Source organism: Lepidochelys olivacea (assembly GCF_965140295.1).
Source record: "Lepidochelys olivacea isolate rLepOli2 genome assembly, chromosome: 10".
NCBI lineage: Eukaryota > Metazoa > Chordata > Testudines > Cheloniidae > Lepidochelys > Lepidochelys olivacea.
This window is the reverse complement of record NC_140420.1, coordinates 55,592,170-55,614,141: the sequence shown is the minus strand read 5'-3', so window position 1 is coordinate 55,614,141 and position 21,972 is coordinate 55,592,170. Positions and strand designations below refer to the sequence as shown.

Here is a 21,972-nt window from a genome sequence, read left to right as displayed (position 1 = left end):
GGCACTTTATCTTCACAGACATCAGCATTCAGTTCTGTGTTTCCTCTGCTATATTTAACGACATCACTAACACCTCGAGTGGAGCATGGAGCTATAATCCCTGCCCTACTTTAGGTGTCTATGTATTACTGACTGTTGCAAAAGAAAAAAGGGCCATGAATTCATGTCAAGTGTTCCCAACAGTTTAGGGACAGTGAACATGACTTTCAGCTTGTTTGTTTTAAAAACAGATTTACTGTAGAAGTAAATTATTACCTAAAAAAGTCTCAAATAATTTTATTAATGCTTCAGTAGGGGCAGCAAAGCATGTCTTAAAATAGCTTTATTTATAAGGTTTTATTTCAAGGATTTTGATTCACCTTAATGTATCTCCTTCATCTTTTCAAAGAGAAACTTTAGTGGATGATATTGGCAAGATCATTATGCTATCAACAGATGGCAGTTGACTATATTGTTATCACAACCTCAGCAACATTTTTTACATCTTATATACCAAGAGCTTATACAAAGAGGCAGTGGGTAAGGGGAAGCATGCTATGTGGATAAATCTTCCAACAGTTTTCCATCAAGAAGGAAATGGAGATATCCTTCAGATGAGAGAACACATCTGTGCAAGTGATGTAGAGGGCATTACTGCAAATTGCAAGGGGTCAAACTGGTTAACCTGAGTGGTCCTTTCTAGATCAATTATAGCTTTGGAAAATGTAACAGTTCACATACATACTTGGCTACGGTCCCAGTTCAGCAAGGCACTTAAGCGTGTCCTTGACACTAAGCAAGTATGTAAGCCTTAGGCCTTCTCTACACCGATAGACTGTGAAGTAACTCCCAAGGTGTACACACTGCCAAGCCACTTAGTACATAGAAATTCTTCAGTTGCAGTGTTGCAAAACAACCACCTTGATGAGGGTTGTAAGCCTTACAGCACAGAGGGTCCAGCGCTGTATTGGCAGTGTAAACACATTACAGAGCAGAAAACAATTGATTGGCCTCCGGAAGTGTCCCATTAGCCCTTAAGTGGTTGCTCTGCTCATTGTTTTGAGCTCGGCTGTCCTGGAGACATGCCCCTCCCCTTTCAAAGCTCCATTTCTTACAGCCCTTGCATGCTGTGCTGATCTGCTCCGGGACACAAAGCAAACCATTAATGTGGAATGCTCGTGCTGTTGAAGACAGAGGCTGGTGTGTGTGTGTGTGTGTGTGTGTGTAGGCAGGGGCTGATGTCAGGGTTTCCCCCTCCCCCAGGACTGGTTGCTTCCTGCTGCTGTCTGAACTTACAAGACAGCGTGCTGACACACGCACTGTCCCGCAAAACACATTGTCTCTCCTCCCCCAATCCATACACACACATACTCCCTGTCACACACTCTGCCCCCGCCCTCCCTTCAGCTGAAAAGCAGCTGGCAATGTAGTAGGATGCCCATGGAACAATGGGATTGGGAAACCTGCATCATGTGATGCTGTGCCTTCCCCATAAGGCATTGCAAACCCTTCCCAAAGCATCCTGTGGCGAGTTGCACACTGGGATAGCTACCACAATGCACTGCTCTCTTTGCTGTTGCAAGAGCTGCTAATGTGGATGTGCTCCAGCATCACAAGGAGCACAGTGTGGACATGCAACAGCGGTTTAATTCCAGCGCTTTAATAAAAGTGGTATAACTTGTTGCGCAGAAACTTGCCAGACATAGACATACCCCTACTGACAGCGAAGGCAAGGAATGGGAAAAAAATACACTGCAAAGCTGGAGAAAGACAAATTTAGTTTGAAAATAGGTTTGAATTTTATGCTGCCTCTTGATGTTACTGATAAAACAATTATTTCTTTAAAAATATATATGATTTTAAGTTTAGACAGTATCTCTTTAAAAAGGCATTTGATGTCCTGGGTTTTTATTTTGGTAGTATAACATTTAGCAATACCATTTCTTTGCTGTAGGATGTAAGTGTCCTATAGAATGAGGCTCTTCTAGCAGTAAGCATAAACATATAAAAAAAACAAACCTCAAAACACAACAATACTGCACTTGGGGGCATGAGATATTCCAAGAAAAATCAACTGAATTCAAGAGAAGGAATCTGTTACCAATGCAAATCTAATAACAGCAGGCCAAATATTCAACAGGGTCCCTTAATTGTGCTTGCAAAAAAGTCTGTTTGCACCCGCAGGACAGGTAACTGCATGTGCAGACACTTTGCATATGCAAATGCATACAACTACAAATACTGCTACCCTGGTTAAGGAGTGCTGCTGAAAATGTGTCCCTAAATAGTTAATTGGATGCAGGCTAGTGCACTAATGTGGTACCTCTGTCAGAGTTCACTGCAGAAATAGGAAAATGTTCAGTGGTTAATGGCAGGGACTGTCTTTTCATTATGTGTGGGTACTATGCCCAGCACAATGGGGTCCTGTGCGATGTCTGGGGGCCCCAGTGCAATACAAATGAATAGCAGTAATAAAACACAGGGCATTTTGGCTTTGGATTCAGGGAGAAATCTGATTAGCCAACATGAACTCCTTCTGTACCATGTACTTTTGTGATTGTACCATACCTACATGACAATGAAAAGCCAATAGACAGTTCATCCTCTCTTGCTATGCTATTAAAGAAAAGAATCAGAGGAAACAAATTTTACTAAAACTTAAAATATGTGTTTCATGCTATCCTAAAAGCTATATGGATCCTATTTTCAACATGAGAGCAGTGAACTTTTAAAACAGAAAGAAAAAACAAAACATTCACAATACCAAAAAAAAAAATTGTTTTTAATTACTTATGGAAGTACTGTAAAGTGTTTAGTTTTCTAGCATCTAATTTCTACAGTCTCTCTGCCCTCCCCTCCTTTACCCTGGTCCACTGCACAATTCTGTTCGTAAAAAGAAAAGGAGTACTTGTGGCACCTTAGAGGCTAAGAAATTTATTTGAGCATAAGCTTTCGTGAGCTTTCATGCATCCAATGAAGTGAGCTGTAGCTCACGAAAGCTTATGCTCAAATAAATTTGTTAGTCTCTAAGGTGCCACAAGTATTCCTTTTCTTTTTGCGGATACAGACTAACACGGCTGCTACTCTGAATTCTGTTAGTGTTTATTTCCAAGTGCCAGCATTCCTTCTTGATTCTTCAGCCTGCAGGGAATGCGTTTAATTTACTTCAATTTAGGGCTTGTTAGCCAGTAAATGCCAAGAGTTTAAATGTAAGTTCCTTCAGCAGTCAATCTGTGTAAAGAGGCATTAGCATGACTCAGGAACCTCTTGATGCCAACTGGCAGAGGGCACAAGGGATGCACAGAGTTTTACTGAGAACCCCTATATCACAATAATATGCACAATATGTTATATGCACAATAATTCACTAACGGGTGGCATGTGAGGGGGTCTCCTGAGAGCCAGTAACACATCGGTCATCAAAACCATTATGAAATGCATGTAAGGCTCATATTTAAAGGAGTTATGTACCTTTACTGGAAATTATGTTTTTAAGGTCTGTAAGTTGAAGCAGGTCACCAGAAGGTGACAAACATGTTCCTTTCATATTGGCAAGAGAAGGTGATATGTCTGTTGGGTTATATGCAAATTTAGTATTGTTTACTTCACAATGGAAGCTTCGGCTCTAGTAGGATTTTATTTTACAGGTAACACTTTGTTTCCAATATTTCTGCTTGCTATCATTTTTGAATTTGTTCTTTGTTAAATAAATGCATAGGTGCATTCTCTATCAACAAATCTAAGTGCTGCGTCTTAAGTGGCACAGTGGTCCAAGGTGTAACTGGTAAGCTGCAACATACTGTTCCTTTGCAACAGTGGGTCTAATACTTCTGTGAGTGTCCAGAGGATCAGGGGCTGGACATTACAGAAGGACGCTCAGGAGTTACAGTGTGCCTATCACTGACTTGCAGAGGAACAGCAGAGCTTGCATGGGCTGAAGGGATCACTTGTGCTGCCTATTGCTGGGGGTGTCAGGGAGCTGACCTCTAGCAGGCACAGACAAGGCTTCCTCATAGGAACAGCAGGTGCTAGAGAGGTGCCTCACAGCCCTGGATAATCCTGGGAACCATCACAGGTAGCCTTTAAACTTACCATTTGCACTGTCTCTCAAGGAAGCTCCTGAAAACAGAAGCTGCTGCTCAAGCCAGTGAGATCAGGAATCTGGGAAAAGTCTGCCCAAGAAGTATATATTTCTAAATGAAAATACATTGATCTTGAGGAAGGACTGGTCTTAAAAATTGAATTCTTTAAGATCTATGGGGGAGAGAACTGTATGTGTCAGCATAATAGAATTAACAAGTAAAATCCTCACAAATCATGTTTGAGACGATATTTCAGCTATCTGCAGGGAAATTCATCAAACCAACATACAAACCTGAAGAGCTCATCTTTCAGCATTTAAACTGGATACCCAACCTTTTAGGATCAGGCCTTAATATGCATGTTTGTTCTGACAAGTGGGTGTTTTTTCAGTTGAAAACTGTAATTCCCTTTTGTCTTCTGCAAAGGTGAGTATCATATATTTATTACTTCTGTAACTCAAAACTCACGAGAGGATGAGTGTTAGTTGTTGTTTTTTTTCTTTCCAGTAAAAGATAATCTTTTAATAAAGAAATCAAGGTTGTTGGTCTGGAAAAGATCAGGATAAACAGAAAGGATGCAACTAAGTGAACCTTGTATCCACTGTGATCAAAATATGATTGTTATGCAAGAAAGTGATTGTGTAGATGACATTCATTCTAAGGGAGATGTTCTAGCTCAACCAGACGTCATGGGTTGGATGCAGGAATCATCTGACCTTCTGTGTTACACATGAGGTCAGACTAGACCATCACTAGGTCCCTTTTGATTTTAAAGTCTATTAATGTAATTTGCCAGTGTTTAAGCTAGTTATTAAAGTGATACCCAAAAGCCTTCATTCAGCAAAGTGGTTAAGCCTAATATGCCTAACTTTAGGCCTAACTTTGAGTAGTCACACTGAAGTTATGTGCTTAAAGTTAGGCATATATACAAATATTTTACTGAATCAGGCTAGACATTTTCTCTAATTTAATAGGAACAATGTGAATAACGAAGCTAAATTGACCAGCATATTTAAAGATGGCCGCCTAAGAGCCTGCACAGGGATGCAGGGCTCCTCTGTTGAGCCTTCCTCTATCAGCTGTCTGAACGTGCATGGAAGCAGTGTCATTACTTCCAATTCAAACTCTCACATGGATTCAATTAGCTCCAACCAAGCTATGACAGCGGATAGACTCTTTGTTAGGAGCAGAGTGAATTACAGTCTGGGACTGACTTGTTCTGCAGAGAAAATTCAAGGACCAGCCAAGTTTGGGAACAAAGTTTAGGCTGAAATTTACATTATGTTTTTTTACTGATAACTCGGTTAAGCTGAACCTAAAGAAGGGATAGGTTTGAACATTATTCACTGTATATATGCTCTGTTGAGAGCAGGGTGAGAAGCTTTCCAGCTTATACATAAGGTATATGTTGTGCATAAATATATTATGCCTGTTTCTTACTCAAACTTTACAATTGCAAAATCTTGGATTTTTGGTGGGGTTTTTTAGTATATTGTTTTATACTTCTGTAACCTTAGAATACAGTCAAATTTACTTACCATCAACAAAACTTGGAAATGAAGACACTTTCTTTGTCTGTTGGGAAGTAAAAATAATGCACTGTATAACTATCAAAACAGCAAAATCAAGTTCAGATTACAAAGGATAACTTCTATTATATTTAATATAATGAAAGATCCATTTTTACACTGAATTCTTTAAAATTATTTAATTTTCTCTTATAGTTTTACATGGCGGCTATTTAAACAGTATAATGTTTTTAAATACCATTAATTTTATGGGTCTGTAATTAAAAAAATAAAATACTAAAAATACCCTGCAAAACTAGAGTCTTGGTCTATATTGGAACCCCCTCTGTGTTGGTACAGTGCCTAGCATAATCCCTTATCTTAGTTGGGGGCCCTAGGTGCTACTTTAATACTAATCAATGGAAGGTCAGTTCATAGACTCCCTTACTAACAATGTTATGCCAGTTTGAGCATTAATGTCTCCAATACAGGGGTTAATTTCCCCAATAATGGAAGAGGGCTTTTTGTGTGTGCAAGTCTTCATATACATTACAGGCTACTACTACCATAACTCCCTTGTGCGCTTTTTAGATAACAGACCCCTCAGATTTTAAGCATCATGTCTGGCCCCAAGCACATCCTCACTCTGCATTCTTAGACTCCTTCTTTGCTCCATTATTCAGTGCCACTAGCCCATCTCTGGTGTCTATCACAGCATCTTTTTCACATCTGACTGAGCAGGTGCACAGCTCACCACAGAGGCCACTTGTAAGGCTGTGAATCAGTTGGGCCTTCAGCTGTGAACGATGTGATGTGTGGATCAGTTGGTAGGGATTATTCACAGAGATATTATTCAGGAATTTTAGCAATCCTTTGACTCCAAATGCAACAATTTCACATAAGAAAGAGGTGGAGAGGAAACCAGGCACATTCTGATGTTGCCTTACTTTCCAGTGGCCTCAGAAACAAGAATTTCTGAAGTCTCCTTATATCACCTGAACAACAAGTAATCTGAAGACGGGGGTTTTTTTACCCATGAAAGCTTATGCCCAAATAAATCGGTTAGTCTTTAAGGTGCCACTGGACTCCTTGTTGTTTTTGTGGATACAGACTAACACGGCTACCCGCTGATACTTATATCACCTGAACATTTTAGGGCTGTGTTTATAAAATGGGCAGTTATAAAAAGTGACTGCTGCTGCTACTGGTTCATGGAAGCTTTGTGAGCTGCAAGAAACATGCAGTCATGGAAGCTGCTCTTGCGAGCGAGCGAGAGATTAGGTCATCCTCCCCATTTAATGAAATATTTGCTGCTCATGATGGGGAGAAATTTTGGGGGAGAAAGGAGAATAGGAGCCTAAGGTGCTTACCTCTGGTGCATTATTGTTGTCAATTGGTCCATTTAGGTCAGAACGTTGTTGTTTCCTTGGCTGTTCTAAACCATTGCACACCTGTAAGGAATCAGAGAAACACTTTCATTCCTTTTTCAACCCACTCCAAAATAAATCACAAAGAAAATAATCATCACGCTAGATGTTTCCTTGAATGTTATTGATTGAAGATATGGTAAGAGAATGACAGCAAAAAAGTGCCCCAAAATGTCATCTGCATTCAAGGAAGACACCCAATCCGTAGTGCCGCCACCATGTGTTTGAAACAAAAGTTGTTCAGATAAACCAAGTCTATATCGTTCTTCTCAAGTCTTCAAAATAGGTCTTAAGGGGACTTAAGGGATGCATAGGCCTCATTATTAGAGCCCTGCGCGGATACAAAAATGTGGATCCACATCTGATCCGCATCCGCCAGGATCAATCCGTGAACCAACCAGTGATCCGCTAGCCGTCTTTTACCTGTATCCACATCCGCACCTGCAGAAGCAAGGCGTCTCACAAGCGCTAACGACAGGGGAGGGAGGGGAAGAAAGCGGAGGGTGGGGTCTTGCAGGGAAGAGGCAGCGCGAGGGTGGAGACTGGAGGTAAGGGGCAGCACAGGGGTGGGGTCTTGAGGAGAAGGAGCAGTGCGGAGCGGGAGGACTGGGGGGAAAGGGCATCGCATCATGTGCTGTTCCTGGGGGCTCGTGAGCGACGCCACATGGAAGCAGCAGTGCATGTTGCATCACAGTGGGGTGGAGGGGTGGGGCGCCGGGGCCCCGCCCTCCCCAATACCCATGGCCAGGAGTGGGCCCTGCTGCCCAGGAACCAGCGGCCCGGGGCCGGGACTAGGAGTGCAGCTAGTGCTGCTGAGCCAGGCAAGGGTGGGGACGCTGGTGCTGCCCGAGGGGCCCAAGCTGCTGGACAGGAAGCGGGGCAGCGAGCGGGTGAGTAGAGCCCTGCGTGATTGTATCTGCATCCAATCCACTATCCACAAAAATGGTCGGTCGATAGCCGCATCAGCTATGAAGCGGATACCTGCAGATTTGCAGGGCTCTACTCATGATGGCCCTATGCACAGTGGTGAATTTCACACAATATGCATAAACGAAAGCTAAAATCCCAGCGCCAGGTCACAAAAGCAGTTTAATTTGAGTGTTATAGTAATAAGAAAGAGGGCTTGATTCTATTTTTCCTATCACCTTATTCTGATTTTGTAGGGCCCTCATCAGCCTGACCCTTGAACATGAAGATTGTCTCCTACAAGTTGCTGAGTGGCCTCAACACCCTTTGACCACAGTGGGAGTGGGGGGCACTCAATGGCATGCAAAAATCAAGAGAGAGGTGAGGGGCCTCACCGAAATGGATGTTTCAGATCTGAGAAAGGGAACCATAACTCTGACAGATTCCCACCCCTCATCATATCTACAACCTTTTAGGCCACACAAGTCCTAAGGAGAATGCTGGCATAGTGGCAGCAGGGCTTCCAGCCTGCCATGGCAACTCAAAAAGAAAATCTTCAAGCTCCACACCAGGGAAGTGCAAAGCATTTCAGATCATTCCCTTGGTAATCCTATTTTTCTCAGGAGCAGAACCCTTTCCCCACTTCTGATAGAGGCTGTGGAGCCCTGACAGTCTGCTGGTACAAGGGACAACCCTCTTCCTCAGTTGCCAGGAAAGGATTGTTGTAGGGCTACGCAACACAACTCAGATTCAAGTTCAATTCTTAGAAACCTAGAAAACTGAGTATTTCTAACTTTGCCACAGATCCTCTGTATAATTTTTGGCAAGTCACTTAACTTCGGTGTCTCGATTTTCCCTACGTATACTTGCATGCCTCAGAGTGGTGTTGTGCGGCTTTATATTAAGGTTTGTAAACTTTTTTGAGATCTTTGGATTTAGAGTGCTATATGTTAATGTAAAATATTGCCAGTTTGTTATTATTTCCAGGTGGCAGTGTGAAAGGTGATTTCTGAACTGCTTAGCCCCTCTCGCTTTCTGACCGCCTCCATGCCAAAATGTAGCTGTAGGCTAGAAGGAATTTGTATATTTGAATCAGAGACAAATTTTTCCCTAAAGGGATAACAGTCAGTCAGCAGGGCAAAAACTTGACTCTGTAGTACTACTGTAGGGGACATAAATTCCTCTAAACTCACTCTCATTAGCTTGATTTTCAGATATGGCAACTTGGTAGGGCATAGTCCAAGGCTCCTTCCAAGAAAACACGATAGTCTCAGGAAACAAATGTCTACTGCCCACACTATCAAGAGTTCTGGGGGGAGCTTTATAAAGCTCTATAGCAACTTTGAACTAGATACTGTACATAACTATGATAGTCAAGAAGCTGACTACATTCTCTTAATGTCTACAACAGCTCTTCTGTTTGAGACAAATCTTATGATGTTGGATGGTTAAACAAATACGGTACAATAGGTGCTGATGTGCAGTGAAATACGTTAATATGGGTGAACAAATATCCACAGTCTCAGAACACCACAATTATCATAGCCAAATCATTTTTAAAATACTGGGATTAGATCAGAAATGCTTTAAGCAGGGGTAATGATATGACCGTACTAAAAATAGATCAATTTGTAAAAAAAAAAAAAAAATGACAGTAAATATGTTGGCTCAAATATGTGTAAGAGCATTTAAAATTTTTAATTTATTTATTTTAAAAAGACTGTCAGTTCTGATTACTGCATACCTGGCTGAACTGAAAAATGCATCAGCATGTAACAAATGAACTGGGTTAGAACAACACTGAATTGGTTTGGTGAGCATATACTCAGTGTAGTAAATTAGATTTGAGATGGCTATATACTCCAAGAAATAAAGCCTAATATAAAAAGATACAGCTGGACATTAGTCAGTCAGATGCAGTTCTGATACAAAAATCCCCTTTGATGGTAGTTATGCTCAATTTCATATGCAATTCCATACTATCCTAATGTTAGATCTAACTATTTCATCATTTAGATGAGACTCTTTAATTTTTAAATTATTTATAGTAGACATTTCCTGAAATTGCTGTTTTCAGAAAGGACCTTGGGTTCACTTCATTCCTTTAATGTTTGCGGTCACATATTTACTATGTATGTTATATGTTAGTTTGTAGAAGCTATGACTGAGATCAGAATCCCATTATGCAGAATCCATAACCTGTAGAGATCCTTTAACCACCTCTCTATTCAATATATTACCTGCACTCATAAATGTGTCTTTATTTACTTCTTACTTTACTTTAGTTAGCCTCACGAGGTGTAGGAACTCTCTATGGTGACTCTAGGCCCACAGAGCCTTGGCAGCAAGGATGGGGACTTGGGCATGACTGAGTAATGGGATTAATGGTTTCTGCTCCCTTTGCACTGCCTGCTCAGCAAAAAGGAAGGGTAACAGGGCAGACTGTCTGGACCCTTGACCTTTCTCAAATAACATGTTTGGCCCCAGGCGAGAGGGTTGAACAGCACAGCTCTAACATGTCTTGCCCCCCAGCACTGGCTGTGTGATTCACTCAGGAGATGGGGAACACACCTGAGTGGATCCGTTCAGGAAGGTGAGAGAAGAGCAACAGCATCCCAGAGAGGAAACCTGAGGTTCTCAGAGGTGATTTCATTGTGAGTCATTGACACAAACAGGGAAGCAAAGCCCAAAGCCCTTGACACAGCGAAAGGAGGAAACTTGCCAAATTGTTGCAAAAGAGGCAATGTTAACTCCTTCTCTGCCAGTTCTCCCCAACACCTGTTTTGTTGTCTTCACCCATTAATCCTTTCTCTACCTGTCCTCTCCTGCATTCGCTATACTTTCCTTCCCCATTAACACTTTCGCCACGACCCCATGGCCCATATCTCCCATTCTGCTCTCCCATTAACGTTTTCTCTGCTTTTCCTCCTGCACCGCCACTGAACTCTGCTTGCCTATTATTTTTCCCCCATGCTCATTTGGATGCAAGCCCACTGTGTTACCTTTGCCCATTCGCACGTCCCTTAGTGGTCCCAGTCCTCAAAGATTTCACTGCAAATCACGGACCCTCGTGTGGGTAAAAAGGGGTGCCAAGTAATTTTATTTTAAAATTACTAAAACTATTAGGCCAGCTCTAATAATTGTTTCTCTTAAGATTCAGGGGTTCGGATCCCATTACTTTACTTAGCCTCAATGCATGAAGACTACAGTTTATCCAGTGACTCCTTTAAATAATTATGAGTCCCACTCCACAGTTTTATTTACACAGGATGTTGGGTGCAAATGATTCTTCTACCTGCATTGTTTGTTTATCAGTTTGATTAACTGCTGTGTTCCATATCTGATCAATCTTCAGAGTTTGGTCTTACATACAGGTGCAAGGGGGACAGTGAGAACAGGGGGAAGCAATCCAGCTAAAAAACAGGAGACCACTCTATCCTCTCCTTACCTCTTGGCCTAGGGGAGCAGTGCTCTCCCATGCCTCTTCATTGATGAAATGAGGACTCACCAGGCAGAGGAATCTGAAGTGAAAAGAGGAGGAGGAGTTTGAGGAGTTTCTAGGCCTCACGCTCTTCCTGCAAGTAGGGTGAGAGGCAGCAACTAGAGTATTAACACTAAGGGGTGATCTCTATTCTAAAGGTACTCCTCTCCAGGAGGAGTGGGGAAGAAGAGCTGCCACAACTCCAGGACCACCTCCTCCTCAAAGAGGAAAAACACTTAGCCTTTGATTTAGATGTCACAGGACAAGACTGTGTAGAAAGTGCAAACTAGGCTCAGTTGCCCACATATTTCATACACAGCTAGAGCTAGGAAGCAAGTAGTCTTATTTATATGGAAGAAGATAAGGCAGTTGACCAATGCAAAGCAGGTTGAGACTTTGAGCCAACGCAAGCCAGATGTTAAAATAATATTAGAATTTAGATTTTCCAGGAGGACTCCATAGAAGAGTCTAAAAGGCCTTCAATTCCACTACTAACACAGACATTACTGGATACACCTGTTTTCTTATTGTTAATTTACAGAATTTCCAGTTTGCATTGATACTGGAAGTAAGTGACAGACAGCTAAAGCTATAATACTTAGAAAATGAAATTTGAGGAAACTATCTACAACTGAAGATTATTATAAAGCATTATCCACCATTAATGCAACATGACAGGACCAACAGCCAAACTGGAAATCTGGGATCTACAATGATCATAACTCATTTAATAACTGGATTACAATGCTACAGACTTGTCAGAGATAGTCTGATGTAAAGAGAACAAGTTCTACCAAGTAAAGATTGGGGACTTACTCTTCTTGCATAGGTGTCTTAAGATATCTCAATCCCCCATCCAGACACTCAAATCAGGATTTAGGCATGTAAGATGCCCATTCTTGTACCAAAGTGGCAATATGTACAGGCAAAAGCAGGATTTGGATAGCCAGTTCAGATATCCTCATTTAAGAATTGGTCAACATACAACAATCCAGAAGAAGGTGACTATAAGAATATGACTATAAATATTTATATTTAAAAGTGATTTAAAGTATAAATGAATTATGAGCTTGTTTATATAGACCTGTCTTAAGCTTTTTTCCCCCCTTCCTGTTCCCCAACCTCAAAGGCATACCTGAAAAGCACTTACCAGAAAGACAGCAAGAATACCCTTTTTCTCCTCCTCAAAACAGAAGACACCAATATACTCTCTTACCACCAGACTGACTATTTTTAGCCCTCCTCTGCTGAACTTGCTACATCTGAAAGTCTATTCAAAACATTTTTAAAATGACAGCATCATAATAGCGTAGTGCTATGCTGTGCAACATGATTGGTGTGATTAAATAAAAGGTATAAAATACAGGGTTTGTATAGTTATGATGAGCAAGTCTCCTCTATCAGGTAAACTGAGTTTCTCCCACTCTTTAATGAACCTCAGGCAGACCAAATATCAAAACACTAACTGCAAGTAGTTAAATGATGGAAGCAGGGTTTTATCTGTAGGTAAATGGGATAATACCAAAGGGGCCACATAGCTAGATCCCCTGCAGGCTGCACTGTCAACCAAAGAGCAGAAGGGAGTTCATTAGAATTAAGATTCCTCACGCCAAACAAAAAACAAAACAAAACCAGCAGTCGGTTAGGGTTTGCAGAACTGAAGAAACTCCCAACTTCAAGGAAGGCAGTTCTGATAGCTTAAATATTCTTCTTCCTCCCCCCATGATGAGGCGACAGAGCTGTGTCCATCTTTAGGGTAATAATTCATGAAAGGTGTGGTAGACCTACTGAGAATAGGGAATTTATCACATTAACTATCTTCCAACCCTAGCAGTTCAGCAATACCCCTTCTTCACAACAAACCTGCAAACTTTACAGAGCAGCTGACCAGTCTCCAGCACTACCAATCATGCTGTGAAGCCAACATTTGGAACATTTGCAGCCTGATGTAGCCTGGAAAGTGACAGATATTTTCCACTGGATAGAGTCCTTAATATTTAATCAATGTCTTTTGCTACAAACTGATGCTGTTTGTACACACAGGCTAAAAAAAGCTTTTTTACCCCTTAATCAACTCTTTCTTATTCAGCAGCTGACATAGGCAGAGCATTATTTTTAGAGAATTTCCTATTAACCATACTGTCACGTTAATTTGGGAGGATTTTTAAGTAACCAATCATCATTTCTTGTGATCCAAATACTTTTGTGATGAAGGGCTGGGCAATTTCATGCTCTCCACTTCCTCTCCATTAACATATTATGTGGAAAGGGAAAATACTGTATTGTAAAAATGCACACAATTTACAAGCTGGACAGTAGGGCCTTCTCCAGTAGAAGATTTGTTTCCAAGCATCTTCTCTGAGATTGACCACGTGGCCCTCTCATTTTACCACCTAGATAGTTTGCATAAGAACCCCAGATTTGTGCACCAACACGTGCACATGAGGTATGCAATTTCTGCTGAAAGCTGGGCCTGTTTTCAGGTCATCTTTTTAGTCATGGACGCCAGAATTGCAAGCACTGCCACCTGCATTTGTGTATATAAATGAATATTTTGCATGCACAATTGCATAGCAGGGCAAATAGTGCAAAAAACCTCTGTGGGAAATGTCATTGGCCAGGTTGAAGGGCTCTGAAAATTTTGTCTTAAGTATTCCAATTCCTACCTGCAATTTTTCTCTCCTCTCCCTGCCTCTAGTTCCTCTGCATGTGGAAATGCCTATAGTTATCTTTATCCTAAACATTCAAAATATGCCATGATACTTGCCAGTTAAGTGAGATCTGGCTAATCTTGTTCATGATGGCCTGCAGCCATACCCGAGTAGGCCTTACTCTTTTCCAGCTCTCCCGGTCTATGCAGGATTGTGCCTAACTTCACAGGAGGCATCTGAGGAATTTCCAGAGTACCAAAGGAGGTGGTGTTCATGGTTACGCCTCTGAGCTAGTAACAAACCAGTGTCCAGCACCGTGTTAGAACACACGCTAGACAGCTGAAGTGCTGTTTTGGGGATAAGAAGTAAAATGAAAGTCCTACCCACTTGTGGTCACTAACGTTCCCATGGCACTTCTTGCAAGAGAGCGTTATCTTAGCCCATATAGAACTTTGTTCATACAGCTTTCCCTATGGTTACCTAACACAGTATAAAGTTGTTAGCATGGACCATTCACAAAGCTCAACTTTACCATACAACCCTCCCACAGGATCTCAGTTGCAACTTCACTATCCTGAATACCATCCTTGCCCTGCTGAACTCTGCGATGCTCCTCCTATTGAAGAATTAGTTCTAGTGAAACCAGCAGGTCTGGCTGCCTTTCAGAATTTATTTGGGAGAGGAATTTGTTTTGATAGGCAAGTAAAATATGATTAGCCTTCCATTATCACTAATTGTGGTAACGGCCTGACACGGATTGTGCACAAACATACAGATCATACACACCAGGTTCAAAAGCCATAGTCAGGTTTTAAGACACACATCTAAACAATTTGGTTTATAATACACACCTGACAATCTCTTCATGCAGTGCTGTTTAAATATTAGATCAAAGAATTTTTAAAAAATTATATACTTAAAATTTTGAAACCTAAGTTTAGAAAATACCCAGCCTCTTATCTAAATGACACAATAGGACAGAAATAGGCTCTAGTTGGTTCCAGCTAGCACCCTTGCTGGAAGCCCCAGCAAACACAGTAAGACATGAGTGAGCTCATGGATCTAATTAACCTTTCACCCACATGTGTGGTCTTTCCAGGACAGGTGTGAAACTGATAGGCAAGGAAAGTGTAGGCACTATGGCATCTGCCTCACAGACATAGGATTTCAGCTTGCAGTTCTGTCAATCTGGCACCTTCCATAAGCCCTAAAAATGACTTAAGAAAACAATGTTATCCTAGGACTATGGCCTCTTGCTGCTGCCACCATTTAAATGTTAATGCATTTATAGACAAAGAAATGTCAAGGTGCAACTAAAATATTTTATTGCCACTGCGAGCGACATTGATAGTGTAACATTTCATGCCAGCGATATTATTTCTATTAAACCAAGTGACTGATGTAAATGAAATCATTTCCTCTAATGGATGCTGGTGATGTTGAATGAGAACTGCTCAATACACCATTAGTGAGATGCTGCATTTAGACTACACTAAGTGACCATTTCAGCCATGTTATGCAACTCAGTCAATCAGACAAATGTAATCTGATCTACCAAGATGCATTTAAACACAGACTTTTGAAGAAGACTGTTTCTGACTGCTGAAGTTTTTTTTATCATGCAATAATGGCCAGCCATCAAGCAACTTCAACTGCTGTCACTGTTTCCATTAGTGATATAGCAATTTCTAACAAGTAACAGCACACTTCAGAAGTGACAGAAAGGAGTGGAAAGAAATATTTCTGTAGTTCCAAAGAGCAGCAACTAAAAGGAGGAATTATGGTTTGGAGTAATGGTATTACCTGATGTTACATGCACTTAAGAGTGGAGCTGGTCAAAAAAATTTACATTTAGCATTTTTTCCACCAGATATACCAAAATAGAAACATTCCAAAGGACCATGTCAATTTCAACACAATGCTGCCAAAACACTAGGCAAGGTTCTCCTGATTTCCTGTGAGCTTGCTGGACTCCCAGGGACCCAGGGCTTCCAGCTTCTCAGTAGCCTGATTGCTGGGCCAACCGGGAGCCAGGAAGTTAAAGCTCCCAGGCTTGCAGTTCCTTGGCAGTATGCCGGAACTCAGGTTCTCGAGCTCTCCGACTGGTGCCCTGCTTGGCTTTGTGCAGTTGTTTCACAGAGAATTTCAAAATGTTTTGTTTTCATTCTGAATCAGAATGAAAGCAAATTTCAAAAATCTTGAAATCCTCTGCAGAAAACAGATTTACCATTCTTCACCCAGCTCTGCTTAATAGGAAAGCAGTAACCACCTGAGAAATCCAATTATCCTAAAGACTGAATTTTTGTCCTCCTGTACTCAAATCTGAAACGACTGGTCCTGGTAGAAGTTAAATGAGCTTCTTTGGAGCTGTCAAAGTAACTGTCAGGCTGGATACAAATAGGCATTATGGGTAGCAACTCTGTGCTAAAAAAAACCATGTCAAATGCAGACACACTGCAGTGCATTTACTGCCTCCTACTTTAGACTTCTTGGAAGAGATCCTTTGAATGAATGATCAGGCATAGCTCACTTCAGTCAGTCGTGCATGTTTTTATTAGAACTTGCTTGAATAAACGAGCTACCAGAACAAAGCTTGAGACTATTCCAAAGTATACTCACTGATGGTTTCCTTTATGAAATACAAATACCCAGAGCTGATTTAGTTTCTGAAATGCTATGGGAGTGCAATGATAGTATTAATCAATTCTAATTATACTGAGCATGTCTACAACAGAGGGGAAACAAACACAAATGATTATACAAAAGCAGCTTATTCTGTTTGATGCCAGTACTGAATGTGCACTCTTCAGCAAACCACAAAATTAAATTTATTCATGAGGCAAATGACAGAGTTGTTTCCCTGCATTCTGGAAACATAGGTTCAAATTTTGATATGGTCAGATGTGGAAGCAAGTCTGTAGTCTTTTCATCTTCCCTTGTGCATATTTGTTGATACCACAAAGCCTCCACAAAACTAGATGGTTTTGGGCAGCAGAGATCCAGGACATGAAAGCAGGAGTGTGACACAGTGTGGATCTGTAATATACTGGCAGAACACTGTGGGGAAGTGGCACGACTGTTTATACGCTATACCTCATTCTAGTAACTGCCTTTTGAAAATGCCGGCCATTCATTTAAAAATTTTAATTTGAAGACAGTGCCCACAACAGTCTAACTCCGGTGCTGTCATAAATGTAAAGGGAAAGGTAAACCCCTTTAAAATCCCTCCTGGCCAGAGGAAAAATCCTCTCACCTGTAAAGGGTTAAGAAGCTAGGATAACCTCGCTGGCACCTGACCAAAATGACCAATGAGGAGACAAGATACTTTCAAAAGCTGGGAGGAGGGAGAGAAACAAAGGGTCTGTGTCTGTTGGTATGCTGCTTTGCTGGGGACAGAACAGGAATGGAGTTTTAGAACTTTTAGTAAGTAATCTAGCTAGGTATGCGTTAGATTATGATTTCTTTAAATGGCTGAGAAAAGAATTGTGCTGAATAGAATGACTATTTCGGTCTGTGTGTCTTTTTTGTAACTTAAGGTTTTGCCTAGAGGGATTCTCTATGTTTTGAATCTAATTACCCTGTAAGGTACCTACCATCCTGATTTTACAGGGGTGATTCCTTTACTCCTATTTACTTCTATTTCTATTAAAAGTCTTCTTGTAAGAAAACTGAATGCTTTTTCATTGTTCTCAGATCCAAGGGTTTGGGTCTGTGGTCACCTATGCAAATTGGTGAGGATTTTTACCAAACCTTTCCTAGGAAGTGGGGTGCAAGGGTTGGGAGGATTTTGGGGGGAAATACGTGTCCAAACTACGTTTCCCAGTAAACCCAGTTAGAGTTTGGTGGTGGCAGTGGTTATTCCAAGGACAAAAGATAAAATTAATTTGTACCTTGGGGAAGTTTTAACCTAAGCTGGTAAAAGTAAGCTTAGGTGGTTTTCAAGCAGGTCCCCACATCTGTACCCTAGAGTTCAGAGTGGGGGAGGAACCTTGACAGGTGCCTAAACTGAATATCCCATGAATGGAGTCTCTACCTTGTCCTCAACATAACACACGGACTAGTCAGTCCAAATCTCCTCCATTTCTGGGCTTTGGCTATAGAAACACCACCACAATGTAAACTTCAGCCTTCACTTTCTGACAGAACTGGGCTGATCCTAGCTTTTCCCTCCAGAATACCTTGTCTCAACTCCCTAAATCACCCTAGCCCAAGAGAAGCTCTCCGGTCAACTTAGGTAGTGTCTTCACTAAGCGCTACAGCAGCACAGCTACATTGGTTCAGCTGCGCTACTGCATGTGTAGACAACCCCAAGAGCGGTCCAATTTTCATCTGTGCCTCCCATTGCAAGATAGGGACCGACATCTCTAAAAATCAAACCATTTTTATCTAGACGCCCTAATTGGAAAATGTTGGCCTGTCTTGATATATTCCTTCTCAATTCTTCCTCTTCAGTACAGTGGGGTCTCCCATTTCATTGGACTTGGCCAGCAAGAGGTAGGGGGGCTGGGCAGGGTGAGAGAAGTGTGGGGATGGGGGGAAGAGAACTGGGGTGCCCCTGCCCCCTACAAGTACCAAGCATCCCCCCACACCTCTCACACAAACCCCTTGCAGACACTCACTGTCCCCAAACCTCCTGCACCCTCCCAGCTACCCACTGCCATTGCTCTCCCCAACATCTCTAAATTTAGCTAGCTGGGCTAAAGGGGGGAGGGATAGCTCAGTGGTTTGAGCTTTGGCCTGCTAAACCCAGGGTTGTGAGTTCAATCCTTGAGGGGGCCATTTAGGGGTATGGGGCAAAAATTGGGGATTGGTCCTATTTTGAGCAGGGGGTTGGACTACATGACCTCCTGAGGTCCCTTCCAATCCTGATATTCTATGATCCCTCTCCTATGTTGGGGGTGGGCGTGTGTATGGACTGTGCGTGCACGAGTATGTTTGAGAGAGACCGAGAGGTCCCCTCCCTTTCACAGTCTCTGGACCTCAGTGGCTCAGGGGAGCCCCCACAAGCCCAGTGGCAACCTCTGCCACAAAACAGACAGCAGCTCCACTGTGACACGGTAGACCAGATGCCAGCTCTTGCCAAGGCTATGGCTTCAGCAAAGCACTGACAAATTCATAGCTGGAAACCAAACCAGCTCACCCGTATGTTAGTATTGTTCACAATAGGTGTTAAAATTGTAAATATGAATTTAGACTCTATAACATGCTTGTAAGTTGCTGCATGCATTAGTCTTATTTGTAATGTCTGTATCCCATGCTATAACATAATGTGTAAGTTCTGCTTCATAACTGTAAAAATGCCCGCTCTGAACTTGTGACCCCAGGCAGGAGTGTTCCCCAGCCCATCACAAAGGATTATCAAAACTAAGTGGGCCATTGTGAAACATCATGATGCAAAGACTGGGTTAAATAGCCCCCTCATATCCGTGAAGGTGCTACATGCAAGGAAGCTCATCCCATCAGCATGAATTCTGGAAGAAGGAAATACAGGTAGCTGACATGAAAATTATTCATTTCTTTGGGCTATCTCAGGGCTGGAGCTAGGAAAGAGAAGCAGAGATCCACAGGGTCAACCTGGGTTAGCCCTAAAAGACATTTAATGCTGACCGATTACTACAACTCTGTCACCTTTTGGAATAACAGACTAAGTCATTTGTGTGTATATATTGCCTGCTTTAACCTGTAAATAGCTCGTTTCTTTTTCCTAGTTAATAAGTCCTTAATTTACTATAGAATTGGCTACAAGCATTGTCTTTAGTGTGAAATCTGAGGTAGAAACTCGCCTGATATAAGTGTCTGGTCTCTTGGGACTGGAAGCTTCTGTGATCTTTGGTATATGTGGCAACCAGCTACAACTCAGTCCAGGTTGCCTGGGTGGCAAAATAGACTGGAGTGCACAAGGGGACTGTCTGTAACTCCATGGTAAGACTATTATAGTGCTTCAGGAGTTCCCATTTGTTACTGGGTTGGTGAAATCTAATTACAGAACATACAACCAACTGGCACTCACGGTCATGAACCACTCCAGACAGCGTGAAACCCACCTCACCCTACAATCTCCTCTTCCTCAACTCCATCCCCCCTCTGCAGGAGGACCCCAAGTCCCCCACTGCCCCGACTCCTGAACCAGAGCCCCCTTCCCACAGCCCCTTGCCAGCATCTCCCACCACAAGTCCCAGGAGAAGGGGATCCTCCAGCTCTGCTGGTCAGTGCTACATCTGCCACCCCTCCACTCCACAATACAGGTTCTGTGGCCTGGGGGGTGGCATGTACGGAAATTTTACCTCAGGTGGTCTTGAAACCCATGCATAACAAAGCTTGTTAACCGAGAATTCATGTAGTTTCACAAAAGATGTCAGGGACTGTTCTCATTTAGGTCAAGTCAGGATTTTAAAATGTGGTAAATCTCTGTTAAAAACACACACAATTCCCTCCTGATATCTAGTAAAACTGAAAGATTTTCTCCCCCAGCAATGCATCTAAGCAGCTGTTTTAGATTGGATCTGAAAACTAAAACCTTGAAAAATCTGCCCACACCAAATAATCTTCTACAGTATATTGCTGCTGACTGTTTAAAGAAAAAACTCCATTCCCAAAGCACACTTGGTTTGAAGCCTCCATCTCTGCAAGTCAGGGAATCTTCACAGATTAAAGAGCCTCCTTTTTTCTGAGAAGAAAAGGATTGTCAGTCAAACAAGGCTCATTAGCACTCCAATGTGCTTCACTGAAGACTGTATATCTGGCTCCTCTCTTGGAAGGCAGAAAGCTTGTGGCCTTCTGATAACTCTGTGGTTCCAACATCTGGACCGGGCAGTTGTTTAAAAATAATTTAACCAATTTTAACGTTGGTTAAATCAAGCCCCATTCCACAGATGATCCAAGAAGTTTCACAGTAGGGTAACTATATGGTTAGAGTGAGATAATCAAGCACATCTTTGCTCCACACTTTATGGAAAGAAGAAACATTGCAAGCCAGATCCAGCTGTCTTTATATTTATTCCTTACTGGCGTCTTTTGGAATTTGGCCGTAAAGATTTAATCCTCTCTCTTCAAACTTATTCCCATTTCCTAATTAAGGATGTGAATGCAAGACATTTGTATATTGTATTGCTTTCTTCCATGTGTGTTTCAAACTTGTTGAGGCACAAGGTGCAGTTTGGAGTATACCTTCAAATCCTAAAATTAGTGAGAATGTGCTATGTGTTTATAAACATTTTAGGTTAATTACAACAAAGTACCAGCTTTATAAATTTTCAATATACCAAAGATAGGCCAAATAAGAGCCCATACTGAAAGTGAAAAAAAATCTCAAGGATTTCTGTTAGATTACAAGGGTAAAATAGAATTATTTCTCCTGAGATCCCTGGGTACAAAAATGGTTACCAAGTGAGACTATGTTCAGATATCTATGATTAAGCACACCAAGAGACAAAAAACCTGCATGCTTTTCAGATCTAAATTATGCCCTACCCTATGAAAGACTGAAAAATTTGAGGATGGTCTCCCTGTTGAACTTTTCTTTTAAGGAAACATGAAAAATCACTGTGGGGGACAAGCTTCTCAAAACCTGCACGGGTATGGGGTGGCTCTTCTAGTTCTTCAGTGAAGTACAGAAGAGTCTCTGAAGAAATTGGATTTTAAACCTGCAATTAATCTATGGTTATTACAGACTCATCAATCTCTACTCAGTGGTCACCAACTGGTTGATCACGATCATCTTGTTGATCCTGGAGGATCTCCCAGTTGATCACAATCTCTTGTTGTGGTGCGGGGCTGCCGCTAAGGCAGGCTCCCTGCCTGCCCCGGCCCCACACCGCTCCCGGAAGCGGCCAGTGCAGCCCCATGGGCGGGGGGGTAGGGGTCTCCCTCCGCATGCTGCTCCTGCCTGTAAGCACCACCCCCGCAGCTCCCATTAGCTGGGAATGGGGAGCTGCGGGG

At 42.0% G+C, this 21,972-nt stretch overlaps 1 protein-coding gene across 10 annotated transcripts in view; it reads right to left on the bottom strand.

The window, feature by feature from the left end:
• The window catches only part of APBA2 (amyloid beta precursor protein binding family A member 2), a 199,098-nt gene that overhangs the window by 51,364 nt on the left and 125,762 nt on the right, over positions 1–21,972 (bottom strand). For all 10 annotated transcript variants that reach the window (XM_084642435.1, XM_084642427.1, XM_084642428.1 and 7 more), the window contains 2 exons: positions 6,940–7,020; positions 5,600–5,636 (listed from right to left, as the gene is read on the bottom strand). In XM_084642435.1, coding sequence (XP_084498561.1) covers positions 5,600–5,636; positions 6,940–7,020 — 118 coding nt within the window. The remainder of the gene's footprint in view (positions 1–5,599; positions 5,637–6,939; positions 7,021–21,972) is intronic.